This window comes from Conger conger, chromosome 10, assembly GCF_963514075.1.
Source record: "Conger conger chromosome 10, fConCon1.1, whole genome shotgun sequence".
Classification (NCBI taxonomy): Eukaryota; Metazoa; Chordata; class Actinopteri; order Anguilliformes; family Congridae; genus Conger; species Conger conger.
This window is the reverse complement of record NC_083769.1, coordinates 6724722-6745742: the sequence shown is the minus strand read 5'-3', so window position 1 is coordinate 6745742 and position 21021 is coordinate 6724722. Positions and strand designations below refer to the sequence as shown.

The 21021-nt window shown below is 42.8% G+C and overlaps 2 protein-coding genes across 3 annotated transcripts in view; both read left to right on the top strand.

The window, feature by feature from the left end:
* LOC133138612 (polymeric immunoglobulin receptor-like) overlaps positions 1–21021 on the top strand; it is a 192544-nt gene that overhangs the window by 76707 nt on the left and 94816 nt on the right. The gene's annotated exons all lie outside the window — the stretch shown is intronic.
* On the top strand, positions 5432–19759 carry LOC133138752 (CMRF35-like molecule 5). 2 transcript variants are annotated; one of them, XM_061257765.1, is made up of 8 exons: positions 5432–5532; positions 6026–6352; positions 6907–6978; positions 7355–7469; positions 11108–11183; positions 11959–12150; positions 14622–14659; positions 15204–19759. In XM_061257765.1, the coding sequence occupies exons 1-7, from the start codon at positions 5499–5501 to the stop codon at positions 14628–14630; spliced, it is 825 nt and encodes a 274-aa protein (XP_061113749.1). In that variant the 5' UTR covers positions 5432–5498; the 3' UTR covers positions 14631–14659; positions 15204–19759. The 2 variants fall into 2 exon arrangements, with proteins under 2 accessions (XP_061113749.1, XP_061113750.1); XM_061257766.1 differs by lacking the exon at positions 6907–6978.

Genomic DNA, 21021 nt, shown 5'->3' with positions numbered 1-21021 from the left:
ATCAGCCATCATGTTCTAGTGCCTGAATTCAAAAATCAAATTTTACTCACATTTTGAGGGCACTAGAAATATCCTTAAAATGTACTGTGAATTCTAGTGGTCACTAGAAAGGTGGATACAAACCACTTTGAATGCTCATTGAATGCTGTGAGAGATGATGGCGTGGTCCAGGAGCAATTGAAATTAAACAGTTCTTCTGGGTTTTTCCACGTTGATGTTTCCATTCAACATATAATAAAATGCACCTACCTAAAATAACCTAATATAGCTACTGCATTCTATGTAGAAAAAGGAATTCCTACGCGGTAATTCCAACACGATTTACCCAACATGGATGTAAAAACCCTAGAATTAAAGCCTGCATTTTAACCATAGTGATTGTTTTATTAAAAAGGTTTGTCTGCTGGAGTAGAGTGTGTGTCACTGTCCTAATACCTATGGACTGTACTGTAACAATACTGCCTAGAACCATTGAGCATAAGACTTCAAAGAGGAAGTGGTTTATCATCGCTTGGCCAGTTCTCTTTCTGAGAATAAAAATGGCAACACCGCTACTGTCACGTGGGCCACTTTCCGTAAATACCTCATATACTTATGGACTGTACTCTATTTAACAATACTGTTATTGACAGCTAGTGCAATAACAGCCCGTATAATGGGAAAGACACACCACAGATTCTATAGACTCACCAGATTATTATATGTTCCTGCTAAACTCACTTTCCTTAAACAAAGCAGAGTCTGTTTGGAGCCAGAAGTTTCAAGTGCTATTTTACAGTCATGAACATCCATTGTCACAGTATTTTATTTGTCCACTTGGTCACTGCAATTAATGTTCAACAAGTTTCTGGTGAGACGATAAAATCTGTGGTTATATCCCTAAAGTATAGAGCTTCTTCAAACAATAGAACTTCTAACAATTTGAATGTGATTTTTTTTTTTAATATAATGTACATGCATGCATGTGTGTGTCTTTGTGTCTGTGTGTGTCTCTGTGTGTATAGGTGTCTGTGTCTGCGTGTCTGTGCATGTGTGTGCTCGTGTATGTGTGTGTGTGTGTGTGTGTGTGTGTGTGTGTGTGTTTGTGTGGTTCTCTCTCTCATATGCATTCCCAGGACTCCAGGTGGGTGAGCTTGGCACTTCCTTTATCCTCCCCGTTGCCATACCATGGAGGACCCGTGTCTGACGCCGTGTTCCCTTGGACTCAAAACTTATGTTAGATAAAGAGTAAATGCTGGCTCCAAACCATTTACTTTGTTTGTTACTTTGTTGTGACTATATACTAAGTTTATGTATAACTGAATATTAAAGGTATCACGGATAGGCTCATTGCCTCAATGTCCAAATTACATTTTTATAAAAAGCAAAGACGTCACAGGCTTTGTATTAATGAATACAAATGTATAAAGGGAAATGTTGAATGTTTATGGGGGGGGGATGTTTTGGCAGAAAGGAAAAAAAAAGAAATACCCGTTAAATATTCTGTATAAAGAACTATCAAAATAAAAAAACTTTGGATCACAAAAAATGTTAATGTGAGTTCAAAAATAAAAAATAACATTTCTTCAAGTGTCTAACTGATGTACTGCACATTAAACAACAGCTGCAGTCTAAATTGAACAGAGAGTCATGAAAAACACTCCCCACTGAACAGACTTGACAGAGCCCACCTCTGTGCTTTCTAAATTGTAGTGAGCTTTTTCTGTTTTCTGAGCGAACCTTTATGTCTCTTTATCTCTCTCTCTCAGGCTCCTTCTCTCTCTCCCTTTCTCTCACACTTCTCTTTCTCTCAGGCTCCTTCTCTCTCTCTATCTCTCTCTCTCTCTATCTATCTCTCTCTATCTCTCTCTATCTCTCTCTCTACCAACCCCACCACGGTCACCACTGTGGCCACATCCGTAACTTGTTGTCAGAAGTGTCTTTACAGAATGAGCTTGATGACTAATCTGCAAACAGAAATGTTACATACACAGCTACTAGCTATTTATTGTACTTTATTTTGTGTTGTGTGTTCAGAGATGCTCTTCTGCATACCACTGTTGTAATGTGTGGTTATATGCATTCAGCTTTGACCGGTCAGGCCATTCTCCTCTGACGTCTCTCATTAGCAAGGCGTTCCTGTCTGCAGAACTGCACCATTCTTTGCACTCTAGAGACTAGTGTGTGTGAAAATCGCAGGAGATCAGCAGTTTCTGAGATGCTCAAACCACCCAGTCACCAACCATCATTCCAGTCAAAGTCACTTCGATCACATTTTTCCCCATTTTGACAGTTGATGTGAACATTACCTGAAGCTCCACACCTGTATCTACATGATTGTATGCATTGCACTGCTGTCACACAATTGGCTGATTAGATAATAGCATGAATAAGTAGGTGTATTAAAGTGAAAATCTACCGAATAAAGTGCTCGGTGAGTGGATTAACACACAGATGCAGCCTCCCATCAGCATGACACAGGGCCTAACCAATCCCCCACAATAACACAAATGTTGGTACATCATGCACAAGTGAGAGGGTATGAATGGAAATTTTATCAAGCACCCTCTCCCCTTCTCCCTTTCTCTAACACCCTATACATTGGCACCCCGAAATACACCTACCTTGATTTCCCAGGCTTGTACACCAACCCCTTACTGCCCCAAGCAGACCCTCCCACCTGCCACACTGAAAAACAAACAATTGTTTCAGGCTCTCCACAGACCTCTCCCACAGTTGTCTCCTCATTGTGATGGTCCTGTGAATACTTTCACATAGGAGTTATATTTATTGGAAAGAGGGCAGCATCAGATGTGATTGGTTCTATCAGGTGCCCAATGAAGAAAGAGAGGAGGTGGGATCATTTGCAGTAGGAAGTGTGACATTGGCTCAGGCGATAAGTGTCATGATCCTGAGTTTTGTTGGTTAGTTTATTCTGTGTTTTTGTTTTCATTTATTAGTTTTTGCACTTGTCGTCCCCTGTGATGTCTGTGTCTTAATGTTTTCTCAGCCCAAGTCACTTCCCTGTCTGCATGCTTCACTATTCAGGTGGTTTCGTCATTTTCCGGTTTCCCACAATTCCTTCTCAGTCTCCATTTTCTTACTTCCTGCTTTCTCTCCATTTCATGTTCATAGATAGCACTAATATACTAACCCCAACTAACACAGAATTTATACAGTCCTAATTACATTAACACACTATGTTTGTCTAACTAACAAAGTAACATTCACTAGTTTTGGGATTTATAGTTTAATCACGTAACATATTAATATTCTCTATTTCTGCACTGCTCTGTAGCTCCACCTCCCTGTTCTAACTGTGATTGTCTACCTTGATTCAGCGAATTTCATGTGTGTCTTTGTGAATCCAGTCCGCATCTTCATGCATGCCTTGTTATTGTATTATTGCCCTTTTATGTGTCTCACCTGATGTTTATTAGTTAGACCGCCCTCACTCCCATGCCCTGCCTATGGTTCCTCTGCTCCGCCGTTGTGACAGTAAGAGCAGTCAGAGAGTTGCAGGTTTGATCCCATCCTGGGTGTGTCCCTGAGCAAGACACCTAATCCCCAATTGCTCCTGATGAGCTGGTTGGTGCCTTGCATGGCAGCCAATCACCGTTGGTGTGTGAGTGTGTGTATGAATGGGTGAATGAGAAGCATCAATTTGGATAAAGGTGCTATATGAATGCCAACCATTTACCAAGTGCAAGCCTGGTCTCCCATTAAGACCTACGTTAAGTTTTGTCAACGACTAATTTTTCCATTTGGTTACACAAAATGCACAAGATATCACAACAACAGCTGATTGACGTGTTGACACTTTGCTTGCTTTGTAGTCTCTCTGAAATTGAACCATGTGGGTTTGGCTTTAATGGAAGAAAAACCCATTGTTATGTATTGAACAGTGCTGGTGTAAAGAGTATTTTTGCCTGAATAAACACAATCCAAATGTATGGATTCTGGATTGCATGGCATTTCTGTTACCTGTTTTGTGCTTGTGTCTTTTGTCCATCAGCTCATTCCATAGTCCTCCCATTCATTCATTAGTTTCTGTTTGTCATTTTAGTTAATTCACCTATGTATTTATACCCCTTTGTTTCCCATATTCCTTTGCCAGATTGTTATGTGCTTACCTCTGACTTTCCAACGTTTTGATCTGGATTCTCCTTTGTACTGTTGCACAGTCGGACTGCTTTTTGGTTAATTAACTTTTGCCTGTGATATCGACTCTGTTTTGGATTATCCTTATTGTATCAGTTTGCTAGCGATTGACTTGTTTAACCTGCTTGGAAATGAATAAAACCTGCTATTCTGTGTATTTCCTGATTGCGTTCGGTTCCCCAGCCCTGGACCTGATATGTCTAAGTTGAAATATGCTATTTCTATGCTACTAATTGGCTCTATTAACTAGGCTGGCTACTGATACAGTTGTGCAATTAAATGTGTTTGCCCTTGAATGTTTTATCATTGATGCAACCAGACTCCAGTTCCTAAGCAGCACCAAATCCCCCTTCTTTGGAAGAAAGAAAAGAGCTGCCTGACTGCAGTAATCTGGCAGTGAACCCTGTTACTAATGCTCCAGCAGCACCTCCTGAAAATCAACCCCCAGCAGGCACCAGCAGTGTATTTAGAAGTAACCCATCACTGGCAGGAGAGGGGCCAGAATCTAACTGCCAAAGCGCTGCAGTGAGCTCCTCCAGGCCCATGTCAGCATCCACAGCTGCCTGCTTCCCTGGTCCTGGCCCAGGAAGCCCCTGAAGCAGCTCTGCAGCACCCTCCTGAACACAGCTCTCCGCCCGATAGAGGCAGCGTAGAAGTCCACTGCATGCTGCCTCCATCTCCGCCAGATGTGTGGTTACCCCGTCCTCAGAAAGCAGAAGACAGACCGTCTGCTTCTTGTGGCCTGCTGAGAAACAGAGAGGTGCAGAGGCATAAAGCCTCACTTACCCAACAGGAAATGCTCACTACTATTGCCTCCACCAGACATTGAAACAGAATGTGCTACAGATTACTGGACATAGTGCAGATGATAGGGGAGAATCACAGAGAACCAATGATGAGTCCACTGGGTGCCCACGTATTGCTCACTGCTATGAAGTTACCAAGCAGCCGTACACTCAGCACTGCCTGTTATCTTCTACAACACGAGTCACACACACGAGTCACACACATGCACACACACATTTGTACATGGATCAGTATATAAAGATCCAGCAATAGTGATGAAGTATACATATAGATGATGTACAGTATACTATATTACATCATATATTACAATACATTAACTTAATCATAAAATGGTCCATATGAACAGGTCAATATCAATGAAAGTACCAGATTCGCAGTCCTAATGGGGGCAGAAACCTACAGCCTCAACCTTGCTATATTTGCATGTCATTTCCTTTACTCAGTTTATGACAACATACACCCAGCCAGAAGCGCGAAGGATACAGAAATAGTTCCTGTTTCTCTCAGACACAAGCTCCACTGAAGAACAGAAGCCTTCAGCTCCAAAAGCAATGAGGTTAGCTTTTGTCTTGTCCTTCCTTACAGGTAAATGTCTTCCCATTGTTCAGTTCAAATTTTACACTGATTTTAATAGGCTGATATAATTCATTATTTTAGTACAAGACAAAGTACTGTTAGTTTTTGCAATACTGTGATGTATTAACAACACATTTTATCCACAAAATTACTGTCTAGCAGAAGTATGGAAACTAAAATAAAATGTTAATATAAGGCTTATAATGACCTCAAGTGTACATCAAGAGTAAGCTCTTGCAAATGTGTTCATGTAACATGTAAATGTTCTGTTATAGTTGAATTAAGTAATGTGCTTGTGGTAAGGTGCTGAATATGTTCTATGTAATAACTGGGACATGATTCACAGAGATCACATTCATGACAAATAAATGTTGTTTGAACAGATGTACAGCATTAATGTAAACCATTTTTTCTTTGCCATTTTCGCAACATTATATTGTGCTAAAAAGAATACACGAAGAGTTTAGCATTAACACAAAACACTTCTGTGCTTTTTCTTTAGGAGCCTACTCTGTAAGTGTATGGGGACCGGAGAAGGTGATAAGTCACACCAAAGGAAATGTAACAGTCCAGTGTAAATATGACAAATCTTACACCAACTCTGTCAAATACTGGTGCAAAGTCAATACGCTGCTTCCATGTTCTAAACTGGTTAGTACCAGTGAAGATACTCACAGCAGGATCACTATCAGAGATAATAAAACAGAGGGCGCATTTTACATCACTATGACGGACCTCACCAAGGATGATAAGGGGCAATACGACTGTGGAATAGAAAGATCATTTGCCTTGGATGAACAAGCCTTGGTGCATGTTCAAGTCAATGAAGGTATGGAGCAATCAAAACAGTGTTAATTTCTTAACAGTGTAATGAATGTAAACCTTTAGTTCACATTGGCAACCAATCCAAACCAAAGTATCATTCGCAAATAGACCAAGGTGGGAAAATCAGTCAGCAGTTTCACGCCAAGGACCGGGGTTCGATTCCCGGTCCTGCCAAAAGCCAATTATGCGGCTCCCGTGGAGCGGCATAATTGGCTCGCTGCTCCAGAGGGAGGGACTTGGCAGGGTTAGCGGATCTTTACCATAACAGCACTCCGGGCGCCTCAGAATCACGGTCACGGTCACGAGCATGAGATGAGACGGCTTGAAGAAGGCGTGTTGTTCTCGGATCGCCAGATCCCTTCGGGCCACCGAGGGACGGGGTGTGGGCGGTGTATCCCCCAGCTAACACTGATTGGATAAGATAGGGTACAATTGGCTACCAAATTGCGAGAAAAAGGGAAAAATCTGAAATAAAAAAAAACAAAGCTTGACAAAGGAACTTTGCCATTTTATTCAGACTGTGGCAATCATTTGTTTCAAAATTGTACATTCCTCTAGATGATACCAGACCTGATCTCCATGAGCCTGTGAGTGTAACTGGCATGGCATCCAGCAGTAAAACAACCACAGGTCAGTATGCTGCAGATTACACAAAGAGTGTTAAATACTGGTGTAAAGATTCAGGTGCGGAAGTCTGCTGCCCCGAGGTGAACACTAATGACAAAAAAAAAGAAGACAGAACTCAGATCAGAGATGACCCTTCCAACAGAGAGCTTGTTGTCACCATCAGAAACCTCACAGGAAACGACACAGGCTTGTACTATTGTGGAGTGAAGCAGTCTTCCTCCCACAAAGATAATCGGGTTCCAGTGAAACTGAATGTTGATGCAGGTCAGGTCATGGTCTGCATCATGGTCTGTGAAAGGATATTTGAAGTTGAATGTAAGTCATTGGTGATACATATTTAATTTAATGCATATCATTTTAACCTTTCTTGAATATCTAGTCGATTCTAAAATGACAACGACATCCACGGCTCAAGTAGAACCAATTCCTGCATCCACAGCTGAAAAGGAGAATGGGATTTCAAAACAAAAACAAGAAGGATCAACATATCATTTGTAAGTAAACAATAGCCATGCTGCATCATAATTGGGGTGACACAAAATAAATAATGAAATTATACAGTACTGTACAAAAATAGAAATGTTAATAGTTTATTTTTATCAATTAACAAATTGCAAAGTGAGTGAACAAAAAAAATCTAAATCAAATCAATATTTGGTGTGACCACGCTTTGAGGAGGGTTAAAACTGGGTGAGGAACAGCCAAACTCTGCTTCCAAAGTGAGGTTGCTGAAAACAGATAGTTATACTGCATCAGCAAGGGTTGCTGTCCAAGCTCTGTTGAAGAAGCACAAAGAAACTTGGAATGTTGAGGACCGTAAACCGGTCAGCCTAGGAAACTTAGTGGAGCAGATGAAAGACACATCATGCTTGCTTCCCTTGGCAATCTGAAGATGTCCAGCGGTGCCATCAGCTCAGAATTGGCAGAAAGCAGTGGGACGTACACCCATCTCTTGTGCGGAGAAGTCTGGTCAGAAGTGGTCTTCATGGAAGAATTGCGGCCAAAAAGCCATACCTCTGACGTGGATACAAGGCCAAGCGACTCAACTATGCACTTGGCTAGTTCTCCAAGATGTTTGGAACAACCTACCTGCCGAGTTCCTTCAAAAACCTTGTGCAAGTATACCTAGAAGAATTGCTGCTGTTTTGAAGGCAAAGGGTGGTCACACCAAATATTGATTTGATTTAGATTTTTCTTCTGTTCATTCAATTCTTCTGTTCATGCATTTTGTTCATTGATAACTATTAACATTTCTATTTTTGAAAGCATTATTATTTTACAGCATTTTTTCACACCTGCCTAAAACTTTTGCACAGTATCGTATAACAATATATTACCAAGGTACCCTCAGTTCAGTAAATGTTTTCTTTGAATCTCTGATAAACTTAATCATCAATGTAGCCAACATTAGCTACATTATGGGCAAAATTGGCTCAGGAGATAAGAGCAGTCGTCTGGCAGTTGGAGGTTTACCAATTGATCTGGTCTTTCGAAGATCGTATTTCGAAGTGTCCCTGCGCAAGACGCCTTACCCCCAATTGCTCTTCACGAGCTGGTTGGTGCCTTGCATGGCAGCCAATCGCTGTTGCTGTGTGTGTGTATGTGAATGGGTAAATGAGTAGCATCAATTGTACAGCGCTTTGGCTAAAGGCACGATGCCTACCATTTACCACTAGCACAGATGGATAACCTAGAACAAAGCACTCTCCATTAGTCACCAGTGTAAATGAATATGTTGACATAACCGATCATGTGAGTGTTTGTCTCGGTGATAGGAAGTCTCCGTCTATGTTGGTCCCACTCGCTGTTTCCTTTGGGGTTCTCCTCCTGCTCTGCTGTGTGGCTGCTCTTATCGCATGCAAGATCAAACGTAAGTTCATCATTATATGACAGAAATTGTTTATTTTCTGTGTGGAAAAGCACTTGTGATTATTTTCCCCTTCCAGGTGGTATGATTATTCTTGATGGCTGCTCACTCGCAGGGTAGTTTAGAATAAGAATGCATGAAGTTTGGGCTCGCTGTTTGTTGGAGACTTTTCTCTACTGTTTGGAGATTGACTTCTTCAAGATTCACTTGTTCATTCTTTCTTTGAGGGAGTATGTATTGTGAATACCAAATACACCCATGTGTAAATGTTGTACCCTTGGTGACTGCACTTGTGGTTATCACATTGTGTGTGGTAAAGTCATGTTCTGGAGAGACATAAAGAAAAGGACAGAGTGAATCCCATGATGGCTGCTTCTGTGCAGTGCAGTCAATAAGTATTTGGACAGTGGTACAATTTCTGTTCCTTTGGCTCTGTACACCAGCAAATTGGATTTGAAATGAAACAATGAATATGAGGGTAAAGTGCAGAGGGGTGTTTATATATTTCATTACATTACATTACATTAATGGCATTTGGCAGACGCTCTTATCCAGAGCGACGTACAACAAAGTGCAAACCCATAACCAGGGATAAGTGCGCTGAAAGACCCTAGAGGGATGTGCAATTTCAACTGCTACCTGCACAACGAAGATAAGGACCAGGGCTTATTTGATCATCTTTTTTTTCTTTTATTTTGTTTTCCTTTCTTTTTTAAATTGTAATACCGCAACACGCAAATGTATGAACAAACCGCTTACCTAGCCAAACACTGCTTACCTAGCCAAACTAAACATCCTGATACACAAATAAATATCACAGAAAGACAACAATTAAGGTTTACAGGGAGGTAGGGAGGGACAGGGAGAGGTGCAGCTTGAAGAAGTGCGTCTTCAGTTTGCGCTTGAAGATGGAAAGAGATTCTACTGTTCTGACCTCCACTGGGAGTTCTTTCCACCACCATGGAGCCAGAACAACAGTAGTCGTGAGCGGGAGGTGGAAGTTCAGAGAGGGGGAGGCGCCAAGCGGCCTGTGGAGGCCGAACGAAGAGGTCTGGCAGGGGTGTAGGGTCTGATGATTTTTTGTAGGTAAGCTGGAGCAGACCCCTTAACTGCTTGGAAGGTGTAATATCGTAATTAATGCCCAGACAACAGTGTTGCAGAGAACCAAGTTTACTGTAAACTCAACACAGCACTTCACGTGCTAACATTCTAAGTTCAACAACATGAGTCTCTCGTTCTCTCACTTCCGGGGTCAACCTTCCACTGGGGGCTTCCACTGGGAAAAGGCATATACTGCACCAACTACAACATTCCTCCCTCTCAAGTTTGTAACCCATCAAGTCTTAAACAAACCACTTCAAGACTCAATGGCTATGATTTGGTTACAAGTTCACCCTGTCAGGCGCTTTCCGTGGTCGTTCAGACCGACATTGGGGCTGTTCCATGCAGCCAGGCACCCTTGGCATTTCGGCAGTCTGGTTGTCCTCTCGAGCCTCTTGAATTTCAAAGCCTTGTGCAGTTCCATCTCCACCCACTATTGGAGTCCCTGTGGGGGTGTAGTCTTGGGGGTGCTCTCTAGTGTCTGTGGCACAGCGGGTGGAACTTCATCCTGGTTGGCACAGGCGCGCAGGTGATCTTGGTGCCGTCGGATTATGCGGCCATTATTGAGTTTGACTCTGAACAATATTGGACCTGACTTTTCAACCACTGAACCCCGAAGCCACTTTTCTCCACTTCCAAAGTTAAAGGCATATACGGGGTCCCCCTCCTGCAAGATTCTGGCCTTGGCATGCATGTCATGAGCTTGTTTTTGTGACTGTTGTGCTCTCAGCACCCGCTCCTTCAACCCTGGATGAACCAAGTCCAGGTGCGATTTGAGTTTCCTGCCCATTAAGAGCTCTGCTGGTGACACTCCAGTGGTCGCATGGGGTGCGATTCTGTATTTAAACAGGAAACGAGCCAGCTTAGTCTCCAGTGTGCCTCCGTCCATCTTTTTCAGTCCCTCTTTCACTGTCTGTACAGCCCTCTCCGCGAGCCCACTGGATGCAGGGTGGTAGGGGGAGACTGTTACATGTTGGAAACCATTGAGTCCTGCGAACTTCTGAAAGTCGTCGCTTGTGAATGTTGTGGCATTATCAGTGACCAACATATCCGGCAGGCTATGAGTGGAAAACGTGTGACGCAACCGCCCCACTGTGCTTCACATGTGCTTCGATCCATTTGGAGTGGGCATCCACAATGATTAATGACATCTTTCCCATAAAGGGACCGGCAAAGTCTACATGCAGACGTGACCAGGGGGTCGCAGGCCAACTCCACGGCTGTAATGGCGCTGCAGCTGGTAAGTGTCGGACTTTCTGACAGGCGTGACATTGGTTGACTGTTGCCTCAATAGCAGCGTCCATATTCGGCAACCACACTAAACTGCGTGCCCTACTCTTCATTCGTGACATACCTGGGTGCGCGGCATGAAGTTCGATAACCTTCTCCTTGCCCTGTGGCGGCACAATCACGGTGGTATTGCTTTGTTTTCCCTCAACAAACCCATAAGTGGCTTGTGGTCTGTAGTGACTGTGAAGTGGTGGCCATAAATATAGTGGTGAAATTTTATTACACCAAAGATAATTGCGAGGGCTTCCTTGTCCAATTGCGAATAGTTGCGCTCTGCTGGCGCTAGGCTGCGTGAAGCAAAGCTAATCGGCCTTTCTGTACCATCTTTCATGACATGAGATAATCCTGCTCCCACGCCGTACGGGGAGGCATCGCAAGCCACCACTAGGGGCTTCCGAGAGTCAAAATGGACCAGTAAGTTAGAGGACTGTAGTAAGCGCTTAGATTGAATTGAATGCAGCCTCTTGTTCTGCATTCCATCGCCTGGGAACATTTTTACACAGTAAGAGGTGTAAGGGAACTAACATTGTTGCTGCATTTGGCAGGAACTTGTGGTAATAATTTATCATTGCTAAGAATTACTTTAACTCAGTAGTATCTTGTGGCACAGGGGCATCAGCAATCGCCTGAACTTTAGTTGTGGTGGGATGCAACCCGTCCGATTCAATTCTATGCCCCAAGTATTCAACCTCCGGAGCCATAATGACACATTTTTCCCGCTTCAGCTTCAAGCCAGCCATGGAAAACTGCCGCAAAACCTCCTCCAGGTTCCGCAAATGCTCCGTGTTGCTCCGGCCTGTGATGAGTACATCGTCCAGATATATCAGCACATGTGGCAGGCCTTGGAGAAGAGTCTCCATTGTTCTCTGAAAAATTCCCGGGGCGGAGAATACCCCAAAAGCAAGATGATTGTAACGGTACAGGCCCCTGTGTGTGTTGACTGTTAAGTATTCCTTTGACTTATCGTCCAGTAACAGCTGTTGATATGCCTGACTCATGTCCAGCTTTGTAAAAGACTGACCCCCTGTTAATGTGGCAAAAAGGTCCTCTATTTTGGGGATTGGATACGCATCGAGTCTGGAGACCTGGTTTACTGTTAATTTGTAGTCCCCACAAATACCAGTATGTAAAATGTAAATTAACAGGTATTAGAGGGCGATGACGTAGCTCCCTGTATCTCGCTCGTGTGCAGCGCCGCCAATTCCATAGCTTGAGCTATTTCCAGCTCCTTCTTTAAATCCAATGTTTTTTCCGCCAGCAGCCGCCGCTGGATTGCATCACCCTTGATCCCGCACACTAATCTGTCCCTCAGCATCCGATCAAGTGCGTCTCCAAAGTCGCAATGTTCAGAAAAACATCTCAGTTGAGAAACAAAAGTAGCCACTGACTCCCCTGGCTGCCGAAATCGGCTGTGGAATTTGAATGACTAGGACCCGTGAAGGACCCGTGTATCCTCGTCGCCAAATGTAATATCATAATTAATGCCCAGACAACAGTGTTGCAGAGAACCAAGTTTACTGTAAACTCAACACATTCTAAGTTCAACAACATGAGTCTCTCCCTCTCTCACTTCCGGGGTCAACCTTCCACTGGGGGCTTCCACTGGGAAAAGGCAAATACTGCACCAACTACAACAGAAGGCTAGCACCAATGTTTTGAATTTGATACGAGATGACAGGCAGCCAGTGGAGGGAAGTAAGCAGGGGGGTGACATGCGAGTGTTTGGGAAGGTTGAGGACCAGATAAGCTGCAGCATTCTGGATAAGTTGGAGCGGTCTGATGGCGGACGCTGGGAGGCCAGCCTAGAGGGAGTTGCAGTAGTCCAGATGGAACAAAACCATTGCTTGGACCAGGAGCTGGGTCGAGTAGGGGGTGAGAAAGAAGCAGATTCTTCGTATGTTGTCGAGGAAGAACCTGCATGTCACCGCCGCAATGTTCTCAGAGAGGGACAGTCTGTTGTCCATCACCACGCCGAGGTTCCTTGCACAGGGTGATGGCGTAAGTGTGGTATCTCCGAGGGAAATGGAGAGATCCAGATGGGGAGAGGCAATGGCAGGGATAAATATCATTTCAGTCTTACCTGGGTTGAGCTTTAGATGGTGGTTGTCCATCCAGCTCTGGATGTCACTCAGAGATATGGGCTGAAACCTGTGTATCAGATGGTAGGAATGAGATGAAGAGTTGGGTATCGTCCGCATAGCAGTGCTAGGATAGACCATGTGCAGTGATAACAGGGCCAAGGGAACAAGTGTAAAGAGAGAAAAGAAGTGGGTCTAGGACTGAAGAATATTCCAAATGGCAAAGATTCAGCTCCAGAAAGATCAAAGATGATCTACAATAATCTGTAAGTGCTGTTACAGTCAGAAGACGTTTAATTGAAGCTACGCTATCAGCAAGAAGCCCCTGTAAAGCACCATTGTTGAAAAAACAACAGCAGAATCGGTTAAAATTTGGAACACATCGATTGGCCCAAAGATAAATGGCGTAACATTCTGTAGACTGATGAGAGTAAAATTGGTGTTTTCGGAACTAGTGGTCGTTGATAGTACGTCAGATGACCCCTGGGTACTGAATTCAAGCCAAAGTACACTGTAAAAAAAATTCATAGGAAGTGTGGAATGTAGTTTGTTCATCCTGGGCTGAAATACCTGTTTCTAGGTGCCAGAAGTTGGTTGACTCAATGCAACGCAGATGCACAGCAGTTATCAAAAACAATGGTTATGCAACTAAATATTAGTTCAGTAATTTAAAGTGAAGTTAAATCTTGAAAGATTTATTCAGTTTATACAGTAAGTGTTTGAGTTTGAAGAGAAATATGTTGACACTGCCATTTTTTGAACAGATTAATATTTCCATTTCTTTGCTTCCTGTAAAAGAATAATGCAGACTTGATACAATTTGTGAATGTTTTGATTTGGAATTGAATGTGTAATGTTTCCACGACATTTGAAATATGGACCTAAAAGCTGTTAAAAATATTAGCACTTTATTCACTTTTTTTAGCGCACTGCTATTTATTTGAACGCAACTGCATTTAGTTTACTAATTCTCTTCCTCAGAATAAAAACAGCAACACAGCAACTGTCATGTGGGCTACTTTCCCAGGCCCGAGTCAGTATGCTTGCCACCCCTATGATAGTAAAAATCAGAGTGGTTTCATGTACCACTTTGTCAAAAACAGAACTTTTAATGTAATTAAGTAGTTTCTGGTGAGACTACAAAAAATTTTTTTACCGTGTAAAATATATCACTGAAATGCTACGCTTCTTCAAACATTGCAGCCATAACTATTTATAATAAAACAATATTCATATAATTAAATGGTACCACTGCTGCTTAGTTTGTACATGTTTGCAGTCACATGAGTCTAAACTTCATTTCATTTCAGGTAACATAAGACCAGCTGTGGCAGACAAAGGGGAAAAGGTACTTTGATCTTTGATTTCGAGAACGTCTTCTTCGAAATTCCCAAGCAATCTATCATCCCCTTTAAAATATTCATGAACTTTTCAAAGAAAATAATATCTGTGTTATATTTTTTACTTTGCCTTGCATTGAATAACGTGGGTAGTGGTTTTGTCACTTTTATAAAGTCTACAGTCATATGCATAATATATGCATAATATAAGGAGTCTTAACCCTTGTGTTGTCTTAAGGGTCAAAAATGCCAGCCACGATGTTTAACAGCAAAGAAATGAAAATAAAATAAATTTAAACTTGAAATTTGATGTCATAGTTTGTGATGAGTGACAGGTTGTTTCTTCATGCAAAATAGATTTGGGGTTTAAAATAACATTAAGTTGCTTTATTTTAGGGGTTTAGAGAGGGCGGGTAATTTTTGACCATTAGGACAAGGGGAGTAGACAGAATGTTAAGACTACACAAGGGTTCACACTTTCATTAATGTTTCGAAAGGCCTTTAGGAATGCCCCTAAAGTCGAGGCTTACCATCATTTCCGCCCTGTTACAGCCCCCAGCAGCCAATGAACCGACGTTACTGCCCCCAGCAGCCAATGAACCGACCTACGAAGAAGTGACCAATGACAGACCAATGAGTGACGACAGTGCGCTGGAGCCGAGTGTCTGTTTGTACTCAGTAGTGAATTTACAGCAGCGCACACGGACACCTCCTCCAGCGGACCAAGTTCTGTACTCTACTATCAACACTGCAAGATAGCCCCTCGACTCTCACTGAACTCCACACACACCAAGATGTTCTTGTTTTTATTATTCACACCTGGGTCAAATTTATATGGGAACGCTCTGACGTTCAGTCATTCGGATCTTCACCAAATGTTGCTCATCAAAATGTACACTTGCATATGACATAATCATAATAAGAATGACATTTAATGAAAACTCAAAATATATGAAAATAGCATAAATTGGCAATGGTCTGTAGGAATTCTACTGTAATTTTTTTTCAAATAATTTTTCCCTTTAACAATTCCCTTTTTTTCTCGCAATGTGGTAGCCAATTGTACCCTATCTTATCCAATTAGTGTTAGCTGGGGGATACACCACCCACACCCTGTCCCTCGGCGGCCCGAAGGGATCTGGTGATCCGAGAATAACACGCCTTCTTCAAGCCGTCTCGTCTCATGCTTGTGACCGTGATTCTGAGGCGAACGGGGTGCTGTTATGGTAATGGAGATCCGCTAACCCTGCCAAGTCCCTCCCTCTGGAGCAGCGAGCCAATTATGCCACCACGCCACCACCATGTAAAAACTGTTGTTTCAACATTTCTAAAGATGAAACAGTGCACAATTATTAATAGTGACACCTATATACTGCAGCCTGTCTCTCACTGCCTCTCTCTCGTTCCTGCCTGCAGAACTGCTGCTCACTGGATTTTTTTAGTTTTTTGCACCATTCTTTACACTCTAGTGACTAGTATGCGTGAAAATCACAGGAGATCAGTAGTTTCTGAGATTCTCAAACCGCCCAGGCACCAACCATCATTCCACGGTCAAAGTCACTAAGATCACATTTTTCCCCATTTTGACAGTTGATGTGAACATTAACTGAAGCTCCAGACCTGTATCTACATGATTGTATGCATTGCACTGCTGTCACACAATTGGCTGATTAGATAATAGCATGAATAAGTAGGTGTAATAAAGTGAAAATCTACCTAATAAAGTGCTCGGTGAGTGTATAAACACCCAGATGCAGCCTCCCATCAGCATGACACAGGGCCTAACCAATCCCCCGCAATAACACAAATGTTGGTACACCATGCACAAGTGAGAGGGTATGAATGGAAATTGGCAAATAATAAATTCCACACAGATATAAAAATGATACATTATAGTACAGCTTCTGCTTCAAAAGACCATGTACCAAGCCTCCGATTTTTCATGCTGATCTAAGAAGCCAGCTCAACCTGCCCAAAAATTTTTTATCAAGCACCCTCTCCCCTTCTCCCTTTCTCTAACACCCTATACCTTGGCACCCCTATATATACCTACCTTGATTTGCCAGCCTTGTACACCAACCCCTTACTGCCCCAAGCAGACCCTCCCACCTGCCACACTGAAAAACAAACAGTTGTTTCAGGCTCTCCACAGACCTCCCCCACAGTTGTCTGTTCATTGTGATGGTCCTGAGAATACTTTCACATAGGAGTTATATTTATTGGAATGTGTTCTGAGGGCAGCATCAGATGTGATTGGTTCTATCAGGTGCCCAATGAAGAAAGAGAGGAGGTGGGATCATTTGCAGTGGGAAGTGTGACATTGGCTCAGGCGGTAAATGTCATGATCCTGAGTTTTGTTGCTTAGTGTTTTTGTAATTTATTATTTTTCATTTTCATGTCTGATTTTCTGTTTTCATTTATTAGTTTTTGCACTCGTCTTCCCCTGTGATGTCTGAGTCTTAATGTTTTCTCAGCCTGAGTCAGTTCCCTGTCTGCCTGCTTCACTTTCAGGTTTCGTCATTTTCCGGTTTCCCACAATTCCTTCTCAGTCTCAATTTTCTTTCTTCCTGCTGTGTCTCCATTTCATGTTTATAGATAGCACTAATATACTAATCCCAACCAATACAGAATTTGTACAGTACTAATTACATTAACACACTAATATGTTCGTCTCACAAACAAAGTAACATTCACTAGTTTTGGGATTTATAGTTTAATCACGTAGCTAACATATTAATATTCTCTATTTCTGCACTGCTCTGTAGCTCCACCTCCCTGTTCTATCTGTGATTGTCTGCCTTGATTCAGCGAAGTGTTCCTACCTGCTCCCCCGTATCGCTACGTTCCTTAACTCTGTGCAATTGTCCACTCCCTAGTCTGGAGCCGTTTGTATTTGATGTGTGTCTTTGTGAATCCAGTCCACATCTTCGTGCATGCCTCATTATTGTATTATTGCCCTTTTATGTGTCTCACCTGATGTTTATTAGTTAGACCGCCCTCACTCCCATGCCCCGTCTAGGTTGTCTCATTCCCCTGTGTATTTATACCTGTCCTTTTCAGCTGCACTTTGCTAGTTTCATTCTTTTGTACTTTCGCATATTTGCACTGATTACCTGTTTTTTGTACCCAGCCTGCATTTTCAATATGCTCTGTCTGCCCCTTCATCTGCCTCTATTAAACCTGCCATTGTTTCCGTTAGATCCCTCTGCGCATGGTTCCTCTGCTCCACCATTGTGACAGGAAGAGCAGTCGGAGAGTTGCACGTTTGATCCCGTCCTGGGTCCCTGAGCAACACACCTAATCCCCAATTGCTCCTGATGAGCTGCTGGTGCCTTGCATGGCAGCCAATCACCGTTGGTGTGTGAGTGTGTGTATGAATGGGTGAATGAGAAGCATCAATTTGGATAAAGGTGCGATATAAATGCCAACCATTTACCAAGTGCAAGCCTGGTTTCCCATTAAGACCTATGTTAAGTTTGTTCAATGACTAATTTTTCCATTTGGTTACACAAAATACATAAGATATCACAACAACAGCAAAGGCTCTCCTATCGTCCTCTCCAACCTCTCAGCTGCCCCAAAATAATTTTCACTGACCGAAAGAGTCACTTTGAGTCCTACCTGATGCCAGCTGTCAGGTCAGCTTGAGTCACCTATGCACTATTTATAGGAGCACAAGGTTCACACCACCGCGTACCACCCCAAACACTTCTCTCTTTGCTTTGTACGATCGGCCAAGAACGGCTTGTCTGTGTCCAGAGGGCAAATATGGTCCCACTCCAGGTACCCCTGGGGTGCTTTCTGCTCCCTCATCCCCAGTTCCGGCTATCATCCACTAGTTCTCTTTCCTTTAGTCCACCTAACCCTGGCACCCACTATTAATCCAGAGCCAGCTAGTTATGAGCCAGAGGAGGGCCTGCACCAATTGAACTGAATCCACAAGGGGGGTCTGCATCAATTGAACAGGAACCTCAACGGGTGCAGGAGCTAGCTGGGGGCCTTGAGCCACCAGAGGGGGTTGTGCTTAACCCAGAGGATGGAACAGACAAACCCGAGTTACGCTGCTATGAGCGGAGCACTCAAGGCAAAAGGCTCAGCTGCTGTCAGGACTGGGTGGTCTGGTTTACCACTAATAACGGACACCTCGCCTTGCTGTTTATAAGCCATGAGGGCCGTTTGTTTTGGTACTCTTTTGTCCCTGTTCTCTCTTTCCCATCTTCCCCCTGATATCACTGCCAGCTTTATTGAATTATCACCATCAGTTGACTTGAGACTTGAGGAATGGGTCAGTCTCCCCGCACAATCTGCCACCCGCCCGATGCTCCTACCGGTCTGCCAACTGCCACGACCTAGAGAGTTATTTTCTACCTACTGATCCTGCATAAAAGGGATGATCCATTTCCTGGCACTTTGGCTGAGTAAGCGATCTTGCAGTGTTTTTTCCAAACCGCTGTTTCTTGACCCGCTGTTTGTCTCTGTGTTTCTTTGTCACCGGAAGCGCCTCCCCTACACTGTTCTGTTTACATGTATGTGTCTGTTGGGTTGAACATGTAGGCAAGGGCTTTGGTCATCTCCCTAGGTTTTTTATTTTTATTTCATCTATTCTGAGAAGCATTTGTAATTTTAAGTTAAGCTTCTGTTCTGTTGAAGCATTATCACATTGACAGTTACCTTTAAGGCTGTATGGAGCTGCCTGCTCATTTTTTTGACATACCTCGCACTGCACATGTTGACTTGCTAAGGGCTTAAAAGGCAGGTGCTGTAAGTTGTTGAATGATGTTGCTGGTGTTACCCCCCTTGTGGTAATAGAAAACGATTGAATCTTTTACCATCTTGTAACGTCTTTATTTTATACACTAAATTACACGCCGTGGTATCGATAAGAGTATCGATAAATACCGGCACCGATAAGGAGTATTGGTATTGGTATCGGTATCGATAAAATCCTAACGATACACATCCCGAGTGTTGACACTTTGCTTGCTTTGTAGTCTCTCTGAAATTTAACCATGTGGGTTTGGCCTTGATGGAAGAAAAACCCATTGTTATGTTTTGAACAGTACTGGTGTAAAGAGTATTTTTGCCTGAATAAACACAACCCAAATGTATGGATTCTGGATTGTATGGACTCAGCATGAGCATTTTTGTTACCTGAGTCTTTTGTCCATCAGCTCATTCCGTAGTCCTCCTGTTCATTCATTAGTTTCTGTTTGTCATTTTAGTTCCTTCACCTATGTATTTATACCCCTCTGTTTCCCATATTCCTTTTCCTTGTTTTGTGCTTACCTCTGACTTTCCAACATTTTTCTGACTGCTTGACCTGTATTCCGACCCGTTTTGTGCACCCCAACTTCTGTTTTCTGTTTTCTGATTCTGTTGCCGTTTTGGTCTGGATTCTCCTTTGTACTGTTGCACAGTCGGACTGCTTTCTGGCAAATTAACTTTTACCTGTGATATCGACTCTGTTTTATCCTTATTACATCAGTTGGCTAGCGATTGACTTGTTTAACCTGCTTGGAAATGAATAAAACCTGCTATTCTGTGTATTTCCTGATTGCGATCGGTTCCTCAGCCCTGGACCTAAGTCGAAATATGCTATTTCTATGCTACTAATTGGCTCTATTCACTAGGCTGGCTACTGATACAGGTGTGCTATTAAATGTGTTTGCCCTTGAATGGTTTATATAGTGCAGATGATAGGGGAGAATCACAGAGAACCAATGATGAGTCCACGGGGGTGCCCACGTATTTCTCACTGCTAAGAAGTTACCAAGCAGCCATACACTCAGCACTACATGCTATCTTGCACAACACACAGTCTCCCACATGAGTCACACACATGCACACACACATTTGTACCTGGATCAATATAGACACATCCAGCAATAGTTGAATTGTTGAAGTATAGATAGAGATGATGTACAGTATACTATATTACATCATATATTACAATACATAATATACATATTAATCATAAAATGGTCCATATGAACAGGTCAGTACCAGATTCGCAGTCCAAGTGGGGGCAGTATCCTACAGCTTCACCCTTGCTTTATTTGCATGTCATTTCCTTTACTCAGTTCATGGCAACATACACCCAGCCAGAAGTGGAACGGATACAGAAATAGTTCCTGTTTCTCTCAGACACAAGATCCACTGAAGAACAGAAGCCTTCAGTTCCACCAGCAATGAGGCTAGCTTTTGTCTTATCCTTCCTCACAGGTAAACATGGACATCTTCCCATTGTTCTGCTAAAATTTTACACTGATGTTGAAAGGCTGATATAATTCATTATTTTAGAACAAGACAAAAGTACTGTTAGTTTCTGCAATGCCAGGGTTTTAATGAACTTCAAATTGTATCCACACAA